At 29.0% G+C, this 13482-nt stretch overlaps 1 protein-coding gene across 13 annotated transcripts in view; it reads right to left on the bottom strand.

Annotated features, from left to right (window-relative positions):
• Nucleotides 1-1273: 1273 nt before the first annotated feature.
• eIF2Bdelta (eukaryotic translation initiation factor 2B subunit delta) overlaps nt 1274-13482 on the bottom strand; it is a 110935-nt gene continuing 98726 nt past the window's right edge. For all 13 annotated transcript variants that reach the window (XM_076505927.1, XM_076505928.1, XM_076505933.1 and 10 more), the window contains 4 exons: nt 13208-13299; nt 8772-8857; nt 3498-3678; nt 1274-2911 (listed from right to left, as the gene is read on the bottom strand). In XM_076505927.1, the coding sequence (XP_076362042.1) occupies nt 2700-2911; nt 3498-3678; nt 8772-8857; nt 13208-13299 (571 nt within the window). In that variant the 3' untranslated portion in view covers nt 1274-2699. The remainder of the gene's footprint in view (nt 2912-3497; nt 3679-8771; nt 8858-13207; nt 13300-13482) is intronic.

The raw sequence follows: 13482 nt of genomic DNA, 5'->3' as shown, positions 1-13482 counted from the left end.
GTTAAAAGATAAACCAATAAAGAAAGAGACATAGAAGTAACATAATATTATTGTTAGTTCCATTTCCCAAATGCTCAGAGTTTAATTGACTCTGCTAAATATACATGATAATCTAGTATATGAAATTAAATGTAACAGTCGTTTATAAATTGTTTTCAATAAAAAAATAATACTATAAAATTGGAAAAATATTTTGTTTTCAAATTCAAAGGCATTGGTTAACAAAAACTTACAAATAAAAACTACTGCAACCATATGAAGGTTTCACAATTTAAGATTTTATCCATTATGTCCAATTCAAAGTTCAGTATGGAAATGTGATGTCAATGTTGAAATGAATTACCCAACAATATTACAATACAAGCATTTTAACAGTAAAGACATTCAAGATTCTATACAGTTAATAACGAATACATGGTTAAATTTACTCCAAAATGAAAATATATTAATGATAAAAACAAATTGACCAAATGAAGTCTTACAATACAAAGTACTGTAACCATACTGAGGATTCAAAATTCAGAAATATCTTGTATAATCAATTCAGTTTAATTTAGTCCAAAGAAAAATGTGGTAAAAATATTAAAGGAAATTGATGAATAAATCTTGAATGTTACTGAACTCTTATCTAGGATGACCAGTTCACACTTGAATTTAACCCAAAACAAAATTGTGATATAAATTTTTGTTTATTGCAACAGTATTTGTTGCCAGGTCCCAAACTTTATTCAATTAACATTTTGCAATTTTCAGACTTGTATTTTTGTTTCCATGTTTGAGTTGAAAAAGATTTGGCAAAAAACATCTACATATTGTTCATTCACCAAAGTGAGAATTAGGGAAAAAAAAAAAAGATACACTTCTATACACCTTCAGGAATTAGAATTATGAGGCTTAGGTACTAAAGGGCAAAAAATTGGCTAAAATTGTTTTGAGTCAAATTTAAAAAATAACACCCAGGTGCATACCTTTAGAATTTCCTAAATTTCAGGTCTCTAGGTTCTTTCCTCTTGGAGTTATGGTGGTCACACATACAGACAGGTCTATTTTTATTATTAAAGATTTCACTCTTTTCTTTTTACATGACACACCAATGTAGGAATGTAAGATTAAAAAAATGTAGTATCCCAACAAACATGTATATCTAAATCTCTAGTTAAAATTCTCTAAAGTAAGGATTTTAATTTTGCAGATTTATCAGTAGTTAACCTACATTAAACAGTATTTTGGGTGATTTTTACTTATGATTAAATAACTACTGTTGCACCTTTAATTGATTTAACTTGAAAAATTTATTCACACAACCATTGCCAAAAAAAACAACAACAAACAAACAAGTAAAACCTGTTACATATACAATAACTAAACTTAAAAATTTTGTAATCAAGCAAATGACAATTAATAAAAAAATACTTATTGTTTTATACTTCATGGTCACATTACCCAAGTAATGAAGGACAAAATTGAAGTTTATTTTGGCAACAAAACCAAACACTGCATGTTAATGACTGTTATCTTCTGATGCATTTTTAGTTTAATCAGAATATTTTAAACTGTTGTTTTAGGCTTGAAAGAAAAATTTTCACATTTACTACAGAAAAATTGAGATTACAACAAAAATCATCTATATTTTTATCACTCACAATAAGAAATGAAGTTAAACCTCATATCTAGTAACAAGAACTTGTAGGATTTTATTTGAATAAATTTATTACCTGATATGCATTTGACTTGTATATAATACTATGTAACAAAATCTTCACTTTTTCTTGTTCCTGGGCAGAAAATGTTATTTCCCAATTGCTTACACCTAAAGTAAATGGAAAAGATCTATTTTTCTCTTGAAACTTTGCTTTTGTGACCTTGGAGTGTATAACAAAAATATGATGGGAGAATATATTTGGGGGCTGATATGTGAAAGTGATTTACATTATAGTTGCAAATCTTGGAAAAACTACTCACTTCCAAACATTTTTGTATAACTTTAGTATAAATACATGTAAATCTTGGTCATATGTTGTTTTATTCAGACTTTATGTAAATGAAAATGTGCAAATTTACCTGTTTTTACATAGAAAATAGGCTATTTCTAAATTTCAATATCTAGGTCACAAAAGCAAAGTTTGAAGGGAATAAGAACCATTTTCTGTACATTCACAACATAAGCAACTAAGAAATAACATACTATCCAGGAACAAAATTTGTGTTACATAGTGTAATTAACACAAGAAATTTTACAACAGCAAATATGAGAACCTTAGAAATCATCTTTATTTTTATAGCTAATAACAGCAAATGAAGATAAACCTCATATCTAAGTTACAATAACTTGTAAGATTTTATTTGAATACATTTATTACCTGATACTCATTTCACTTGTATATAATTAACATAAGAAATGTTAGTTTTAATATCTCTGAATTAATTTAATGTACAATAATGATTCTGCTTTCACTTTTCTACAGTTATATAAAATTTTATTTATTCCGACTGCATATCTCCAACTTTACAAAGTATAATTTTAAATTGGGCATCCCTTCTTACCACCAACAGATGCATAATAACCAGCTTCTTATATGTATTAGTTCTTTAATATTAGTCACTCAAATATTAAATACTGCTTCTCTACATAATTAAAAACTTTTGAAACTATTAAAAACCAAAAAGAATAGTATAACATTAACTGGAAGGGAGAAGATTCATATCTCTTGTGAACCTGCATGCTTAACTCTCAGCACCACAGGAACTGAAGTACATGGCAAATTGCCTATATCTGTGATCACCATAGCCACTAGGTCAGGAGGGGTCAAGTCATATTCAAGATTCAATAAATACAAGGAAGGAATATCTTGCCAATTCTCTAGTGTTTGTTTGTGGGGTGCCAATTCAGTCACAAGTTCATTGGGATCAGCTGAAAATAAAAAGCAATGTGCAAATAATAAATATAAAAAAATAACTGTAGGTCACTATAATATCAATAAAAATATGTATACATGCAATACATTTTATAACAATAATTTATTTTGCATGACAAATTATATCTTTCACTTCAATACATATTTCCAAATATATGCAAGTAAATTTTGTTTCAGTTTTTAAACATTGCACATTAGATTGGAATACTGAAACCATGTTTACAAAAACAAAAAAGAAAATGATTTTATTCAAATGTAATGTTTCAGCTTATACATTTCTCAAGGGTTACAGTGTTACATACAAATACACACTGATAAATAGAATATATACAACAATTAAAGACTGCCTTAACGATAGTAACATCAAGTGTTATCACATGCATATTAAAAGGTATTAGAATGACTAAATGGCAATATTGTCACAGCTATTAGCTTACAGAATCACTTAAGTTTAATTATTAATTAATAAATAGATTTAGATGATTGTATAGGTTACTAACTGACAAAAATGATGATCGAAATAATTATTTTTACTTTCAGAGAAAAAAAGAAAGACAAAACAGAATATAAGAGAAAATCTACCCAATTCATTATAGACAATAGAATCTGTGTGCACATGCTCTGAGAATTTGTATGTTTCACAACAAACTAACACTGGAACATTGTAGGCTCTAGCAATGAGAGCAATCTGAGAACACCCAACTCTTGACATAACATATCCATTGGCTTGTAAAGAGTGTGCTCCAAGCATCACCTTAGTTACCTGCAGAACGAAATAAAGCATCTGATTGAAGAAAAGGTTACTTTAATATCATTCAATTCTGTAAAATTACAAAAATACTTGTGCAAACAATCACAAGCACAAAGAATAAACAACCATTACTGAAGCTTGCCATTATACCTTTTGCATATAATTTTGGCATTAGCTCAAAATATCAGATTTTTCTAATCATAATACAGCGGAACCCCTCTAAAGCAGCCACCTTCAGGACTGAGACAAACTGGCCTGATTAGAGGGGTTCCACTGTACATAGTTAGAGATTATGTAAACAAACAAAGGGACTGTGATTGAATGACCACTTTCAAGGGGTGACCGAATCTGAGGGGTTCCACTGTAATGTTAAGAATGCATTTGCAGGTGATAAATTACATAAACGTAACACAGAAAAATGTAGTTCATTAATCTAAAATTTCAAGGCATATGTATTAATATTTTGAACAAAAGACATGTTCCTTCCATGATGGAAAGAAAACCCACTTGTAGAGAAAATTATACATTTAAAAACAGCTGGTATGGATAGAGAAAGTGCTAATAGAGGAGTAAACAACATTTTGACTTTCTTCGTTCATCGTCAGGTTCACAAAGAAAGAAAGGGTTACTGACCAGTAGCTGACCACATGTTTAAACGCGATTGTGTAATTGAGTGTAGCAATGTAGAGGGCATCCTTAGGTGTTGGATATACATATTAATATAGGTATAGAGGTGCTCCTTTGTATTGGTTTATTTTGTGCTTCAGTTGTTCTATAAGTAAGGCTTCTGTAATTTTGTGTTCATGTTTGTTTCTTTATTTAGTATTTCGGTGTTTTCTATGGTTATGTTACGTTTATTTGATTTGCAGTGTTTGAAAACATATGAAGGTGACTTTTTGTATTATTTGAATCTGGTTACCATTTTTCTACTTGTTTCTCCAATATAGAAGTTGTGGCAGTTATCACATTGTATTTTATAAATAATGTTGTTGTGGTGTTTGTCAGTGTAATTTTTACATAGTATAGACCCTAGTTTTGTGCCTGTTTTTTGAATAAATTTGGTATTAACTGGAATATCATATATCGTTGCTAGTTTTAGCCAAATGTTAGTTATTTTTCTGCTGATGTTGGGAATATTTGGTATGCAGCAGTATATGGTTTTGTGATTTTTTTAAATTGTGGGGTTTCTTTACTTTTGTTAGTTGATTTTGCTTTTTGTCTAGGTGTGTGTGTATAATGCTTTCTATGGTTTGTGGAGAAAACATGTTCATGTTAAAGAAGTATTGTTTTATTTTGTCTAAGAAACTTAAACCAAAAAATTATCAACAGAAGAAATGACATCTGCTTCATTCAACAGTGTAGAAAGGAATAACTAACCCCTAACTTTGTAAAGGTAAAACTATCAAAAATTTTAAAAAATGCACAAACATTAACTATTTAAAGCCATGTTAAACACAAAATACAAAGAAATACATGAATTACAGAAAAAAAAATGAACCTAGACCATCAACTGGCATGCTGTATTAAACCAGAGATTTATGGACTTATACAACGAAACATCAACCAAATTAACACTAGGAACAACAGGGACAGAAAGATCTGCCACAACAAAAGACTAGAGAAACTAAGATGCAAACAACAGAAAAGACACCAACATGACAAACCATTGACTAACCGCACAATTAACAGATCCGATCGACAATTAAACACAGACATCTACTTAAACAAAGGACTGAACTTCGCAATAGCATCTAGATACATCCTAACCTTAGAAATTAAAGCATGTTCAGACAACCTAGCCAGGAGACTTGTGATACATTCCACAGAAAACAAAAACAACAAACAGAAAGAAGACAACTTCGACAATTCTATTGACATCCAACAGCCAAACTACCCAGGAAAAATTAAAAATTTATATTTTCCAGAAACACCTAAAAACAACTTAAATGATTTTTTTCAAAGAATTTTCTCACAAAACCATCAACATAATTTCACAAAACAGAAAACTAAAAAACAACCTTACAAAAAGACATTAATTCCTTTAAAAACCTAAAACAAGACAAAAACATTAAAGTTCTACAAGCAGATAAAGAAAATGCTTTAGTCATAATGAACACGAATGAATACATCCAATAAATGAAAAACATTCTATCAGACACAAACAAATTTAAACCAATACACACAAATCTAACAAAGACGCATGAAACACAACTAAACAAAATACCACTAAAAATGAAAAAACCCAACACAACTTCAAAAACACTTTATTCCTACCTACACAAGACCAACTCACTCACACCACAAATATATGAAATCCCCAAACCTCATAAACCAGATTGTCTACTATGACCAATAATAAATAATGTCCACATATTAATTATTTAATTACAATCTTGGTAAATACACTGCATGGGCATTCTCCAAATATGTAACATCAGCCAGCTCATTCATCAAAGACTCCTTTACTTTCAAACCTAACCTTAATCAACTTAATCATAAAGCCTTAATGGACAGTTTTGATGTAATATCCCTCTTTACAGAAGTCCCAACCACTGAAGCCTGCAAGATAGCCTTAGAATTCTATATCCGAGACTCTACCCCATCAATAGACATTCCCAGCAACCACTTAGCAACCCTCATAGAATTCACCACAATGAAGATAAACTTCATGTTTAACAACTACAACTATATACAAACAAATGGCGTAAGCATGGGCAATCCAGTATCACCAGTTCTAGCCAATATATTTATGACACAAGATGAAACACAAGCATTTAACACAGCATTACATCCACCACTATATTAGTACAGATATGTAGATGACACGATTGTGGAATTCACATCTACAGAACACACACTTAATTTTTTTCAGTCACATTAACTTTATACATCCCAACATTAACTTCACACGTGAACAAGAAGAAAGCAATCAAATATCATTTCTTAACCTCAAAATTACAAGAACCGACACACTATTCAAAACAGAAATCCACCGAAAAATCACGCATACTGGACTATACATTCCTTGGGACTCAGCACATGAAACAAAGCAAAAACACAACATCCTAAGAAACCAAATAAACACAGCCATAAAACTATGCTCACCAGATAAAATTAACGACGAATTAGACAAAAGAAACAATACTTCATCAACATGAACATATTCCCGACACGAGCAGAAAAATAACCAACATTTGGTAAAAAATAGCAACAAAATATGACATTCCAGTTAATACCAAATTTATTCAAAAACCAGGCACAAACCTAGTCTATACTATGTACACAAACTACACTGACAAACGCAACACCAACATTATTTATAAAATACAATGTCATAACTGCCATGACTTCTATATTGGAGAAAAAAGTAGAAAAATGGAAACCAGATTCAAAAAACACAAAAAGTTACCTTCACACATTTTCGAACACTGCAAATCAAATAAACACAACATAACCATAGAAAACACCCAAATATGAAATAAAGAAACAAATGAAAAATTAAAGAAGCTTTCTTATAGAACAACTCAAGCCAAAATAAACCAATACAAAGGAACACCTTTATACATATATTAATAAATATAATCTGACATCTAAGCACGCCCTCTGCATTCCTACACTCAATTACACAACTACCTTCAAACATGTGGTCAGCTACCGGTCAGTAACCCTTTCTTTCTTTGTGAACCTGACAATGACCGAAGAAGGTCAAAACATTGTCCACTCTTCTACTTGTGCTTTCTCTACCCATACCATCCATTTTTAAATATACAATGCATGTTCCTTGTTTCAAAATGACAGGTTCTTTAATTTTTTTTTAAATAATGTCATGAATATAAATATTATATATCAATATATAAATATTAATAATATATAAATATTAATAATATATAAATATAAAACATTGTCCACTCCTCTACTTGTGCTTTCTCTACCCATACCATCCATTTTTAAATATATAATGCATGTTCCTTGTTTCAAAATGACAGGTTCTTTAATTTTTTTTTAATAATGTCATGAATATAAATATTATTCAAATATTGTTCTTCAGCTTTCTATACAAGTATCAAAATGTAATAAAATGTTCATTATTAAGATTTACATTAACTTTCAATTATCTTGAATTTTTAATATAATCATTTATATTGTAAAATTTTCTTCCTCATGCAAGTTCATACCATGTATTCTACCTTATTATTATAACAAACACAAAATATGTCAGTCTTTTCAATTATCTGTAGTTTAAACATTGTTAAATACATTTTAATGAATGTTTTAAGTAAGAAACAAAAACTTTGAAATTAAAATGTCTTACAAAAGTTTTTTTTACCCATACTTGCTGTTTTTTTTTGTTTTTCATTTCAAAAGAGTAACAAAAATCATCAATTATATTTGATCCCACGACATATATGAAAGCTTTACAATCATATCTCAGTGCTTGGCATACAAGTTATTGCTGGTATTTCAGGTACTCTTAGAAATATTTCTGTTTACTTAAAACATAAAGAGTTTACATCATTTTAGTATCTTTTTGTTGGCTTAATTAGAAGGATTTCTGCCAACAGCAGCAGACATTGGTAGCATACAACAATAGTCGAATGTTTTTGTAAGAGGAATCACTTAAATTTTTCAAAATATCCAGTGTTAGATATATTAACCAAACCAGCATTTCTCTACCTTTTTAGGAACATGGCCCACCACAACTTCAAGAATTTTTCCACTGTATTGCACCTCACCACAGAGAATTACAGAAGTATGAAAGGTATAGCAGTATTGTTTCATAGTTGCTATGTTGGGTTCATGTGCACAAAATTAATTTATATAAGTATTTTATGTGGTATTATGTAATTTGCATTATACTTTTGTCATTTTGCAACATTTTTTTAAATATTGTCAATTTTACTGAATGAAGACTTTTCAAGGCCCATTTAAAACTATTTTTTTGGCTGCAACCTACAAAAAAATAAAAAATTGCACTAGACAATTAAGTAAAAAGAAGAAGAAAAAATGTATATAATTATACAATAGTTATTATGCTACTAAAGCCAAATCACAAGAGTTTTGGGTTATAACACTTTTTAAACAAATTTATTATTTCAAAAACTTACCTCTTGCATGATGTAGGGAACAGCATTAATCAAAATATATGAACACTTGATACCTTTCTTTACCAAACACCTCAACATTTCTCTTCCTATTAAAAAAAAACAACAAAAAAAAACAGCAATCAGCAACTAAAATTAGTAATTTTCTCTTTCTCATATTTTTAAGAAGTTCTAAATGGTGATGGGGGATAAAAACAGAAACAAGGGACACCCTAATATTTAAAACCCTGATCCTATACAGTTAATTTGAAAAAGCTTTTATTTAATTTTCTATATATATTTTTAATACTGTCACTTGCATGTGATGCTTTTTTTTTAAAAAATATCAGGCTTGTATAAAAATTAATGTTATGACAGCATTTATTAGAATTTACTAATGCCAATATGAACTAAGCAACAACTAACACTTAATTTACCCAAATTTCTTTTGAAATGAATATCATAACTCTAAAATTTAGGAAATCATAATATTATAAGTATTTTTTTGAATGTTTATTTAATACGTATGAACATATTTCAATAGGACACTTTATTTTTTTAAAATTTAGGTTGACTTTATTGTTTCTATTTCTAATGCAAATAGTCATATAATACTAAGTAGTCAATATATTATATAGTTATTTAATGTATAGTGAAACCTTCACTACATTTTAAATATGTAAGTACAACCAATTTCCAAGTATGGTAACTAGTCAATGAAGATATATTTTTCAAGCTCTCTTCCTCTAGTAATAAATATTTTTTAAACTACTTACTATACACAAATTGTGTTTTTATATGATAGTAATAAATTCCTATCTATTCCTATTCATACATAAAAAAACAAAGAAATTTATAAACTTGTGTATTTAACAATTTTAAGTTAGGTCAGCAGATTTGGGCTATGTGTCAGTTATAGTAAACATAAGAATTATAGGCAGGGTTATGTGAGAATTTTATAATTATATTGTTCACTAATTTTTCATAATTTTAGGTCATACCACAATTTTGTTACAACCTAAATTTAGAGCATATTGTTGCAAATTTTGAGCAACTAACACATTTAAAAAGTAAAAGTAACTTGGGCAAGTTGTAAGTATATCAATTTTATAATTTTCGCAATAGTTGAATCAAGCACCAAATTGATTATGTTTGCAAAAATAAGGATATTTTGAATATGCAACATAAAGGCAATCATACAACTTTTTTTTAGGGTATAATCTGCCTAAAAGAAGAAACTGTGTGATAAGCAGTTTTAAAACTTTCAGCATGAGCTTGGTCCCTGGAACTGACCTTGTAACCATTTTCTGATTGCTATATTAAATTAACAAGTGTATCTTACAAAATTTTACAGGTTATTAGTAAACACTGCAAAGTTACAAATTTTTAAATCAAGTTTCAAGATTTTTTTTAATAAATGTTTTTGTTATGCCTTTTTTGTTCTTATGTATTAACTATGTTACATACCAAGTGATTTTGATTAGAAATACTTTTATGCATTAATGCATAAAAAAATGTTCACATTTCACAAGCATAATCTTTATAAAATCCAGGTAAATATGAAATGTTTCTTAAGAAAAACTTTATATTTTATCTGTTATTTTCACTAAAGAATTTCTGTATGGGTTCACACAATTTGATCAATCTTGTAACCACCATAAAAATGATGAAATAAATACAAATTATGTTTTTTTTCCTTCAAGAATAACAACAATTTTTAAATAAAAACACAATTGTGTTTGTGTGTGTGTATTTATTATTTTTATTATATTGACTTTCCAGTTATGCCCAATTAACATTACAGAAGTTGCAATGACACAGTGCATGTGCACTCATGTTATTTAAGAATGCAAAACTGGCCTAAAATTTAGGCTTTACAAAGTGACTTATTTCAGCTGTGTTTCAGTGGACTAGTATTTTGCAAAATGCAGTCACATTTCAATAATCATACATTTTATATCTATATACATTACTGGTTACAAATAGGTTATAATTTTGCTCATTTGCTGCTTTCTAAAGGTTGCTCAGCCTTATAAAATTTCACAAGTGTAGGATGTGAAATGAAATAATTTTTTTAAAATTTTATATGTGTTTCCAGGGTCACTGTGTTTGATTCAGTAAATATGGCAATATCTCAGCAAATATAAAAGATATGATGTTCTATTTTGTATTCTAGCTTGTTAATATTGGTAGTTTGAGTTCTTAATTTGTATAAAATTAAAGACATTGTATTTGAATATCACAATGAACTAATTTGAGCCAGAGATGCATTCAACATGTCATGTGACACACAAAAATTGATATTTAGGTGTTTTTTTTTAAATATTTACATTTCAATTAAGAAACTAACTAATATATAATACTAAAATTTGAATTATAATCTATAATTTGATTCCAACGTTATTGACATAAATTCACAAAATGGTGGTTCAATAAAATTTTAAATGCAAGTCAACAAACATGATGACATACATGGCCTTTTACCTGTGTTAAATTTCTATCTACATAAAGCAGTTTCAAAACTAATCTTTTAACTTAATGAAATACAAACAAATCTTGCACAATTAATTTAATGCTCACAAAATTCATCAGCTACATTACTATGACCCAAAAGGATGCATTCAAATATTCAGAACTACATGATTCTCACAAAAACAACATTTAAAGAATTAACAAATTAAGGTATTTAGTATTTTGAACCTGAATGTATGAGCTAAATGGTGTAATCAGAGATTCCAAGGTTTAAGATTAGCCAGCTGACAAGGAGAGAAAAATCCATCAGTAGCACCCAGAGAGTAATCGTTCTATCAAATAAGATTGAATGTCAGGATTGAAACAACCCCATAACTGAAAGTGGTGTGTGTGTTCATTGATGCATTGCAGGCTGAATCTTAGACTTTCAAATCCACAACATAAAAAATTAATCACTATTCCATACCTCGCCCATCAAATTAAGTCACAAACATGTATATAAATGGAGAAACCAATAACTAAATGGTCAAAATTATACAGACCCACACACACACTTCAACAATACTGGAACAGCAGGAATTTATAATAACAGTTACAGCATCTCCAAAGCTAAGAGAGAAAGGTGTATTCAATAGCATATTGCATATTAGGTGTTGGAGCTTCCAACTGACAGTTCAGCACACAAATTACTATTTCATGCCTGACATGCTAAATCAAAATTCATGCATGTATATAAAAACAGAGACAAGTTCATGATAAAAATTACAAAAACTTTTTGTTTTTTTGACAATAATGGAATGGTAGAAATTTATGACCACCCAAGTTAACGAGTGATATTAATGAAAGAAATTAATTATTTTCAAATTAGGAATTTTGTCATTTAAAACTCCATAGCATCACATCAATTTGTGAATAAAATAGCAGCAAAGAGATGTTTAAATGAGTATTATAAAGCACTATTTACAGCCATTTTGAACTTCTTAAAAAAATTGGATTACTACTGCATTATGTTGAACACCTATTATATTTATGCTTTCATGGATATTTTTAATGACAAAAATAAACCATTCATGATAAAATTTTCTTTTTTTAATTACTTTATACCTTTTACATTCCAACTACCTATAATATTGTTATATGTAAAAAAAATAAAACTTCAATGGCTAGAGGGGGCAGAGAAAAAAAAAGTGGTTCCCTCTTGAAAATGTTGTTAATTTGATATATTTTATTAGATAACTGAAAAATATTTAAAATTGTATGCTTTTAGAATGCACTCAATGAGACTCTAATTTTAACACTGGCTTCCATAAATTCCTGAACTTTATGATTTTGGTTGGAATTTCTCATAGAAAGTGTTGGGCACCTGCTTTAGTTTCTTGTGTGAGATTTTGGTATAGGGTACGAGTTTTACTTATTCAGAGCTTGGAAACAACAGGGTGTCCGAAAAGTCCCTGTGCATTTATATATTTATTAACAGACATGTTTCAATATAGAATACAGGAGGTAAATATGAATGACAATTATAAACAATGTTGAAAGTGACCCCCCGTTGGCATCAATACAGGCCTGGATCCTTCCTATTTTGTTTCTAAACACCTCTCTCAGTTGCTGGCTTGAAATAGACTGAATAAAATATGATTACAAAACTGCATAGTGACTTTCCGAACACCCTGTAGTATGAATTTGGCAGTCAATTCAGATCCCAGACATTGCAAGGGATTTAAATTTTTACTGAAAATTTAATACAAGAGAGAGTACCAGACAAATTTGAGAATCAACTCATTAATTATGCCTCCTGATTCAGAGGCTTGGTGTTAAATAAAACAGAAACAAGTTAATAAATAAACTGAACTATTTTACCAATACTTTAGACTGTAGTAATATTTAAGTGTTAAATTTTTCAAATCTAAAACTAGCAAACACAACATCACTTCATCTACAAGAGGACAAACAGTTTTAATATAAAGAAAAATAAAATTTAAATATACCATCAAGTCTTGGTCGAGCATCAACCACTACAACTCTAAAACGTTTTCCTTCATCATACGCATCACACAATGCACCCTTTACAGAAGAAGAACTGTACAAAAGAAAATTTAAAATATTTTAGTTTTGAGCCTTGTTATTAAAAAATTGTTTATTTGAAGGCCATAAAACTACAAAAATATTGTACATTTGAATTGCTAATATAATTTGCAAACTTATTAAAGATAACAAAAGAAATATAAAGAAAAAACAAAAACAGGGGTACTAACCAGGAAAG

This window comes from Tachypleus tridentatus, chromosome 6 (genome assembly GCF_004210375.1).
Source record: "Tachypleus tridentatus isolate NWPU-2018 chromosome 6, ASM421037v1, whole genome shotgun sequence".
NCBI classification, from domain to species: Eukaryota; Metazoa; Arthropoda; class Merostomata; order Xiphosura; family Limulidae; genus Tachypleus; species Tachypleus tridentatus.
Note: the sequence above shows the minus strand (reverse complement) of the source record. Positions and strands in the feature narration are given on the sequence as shown.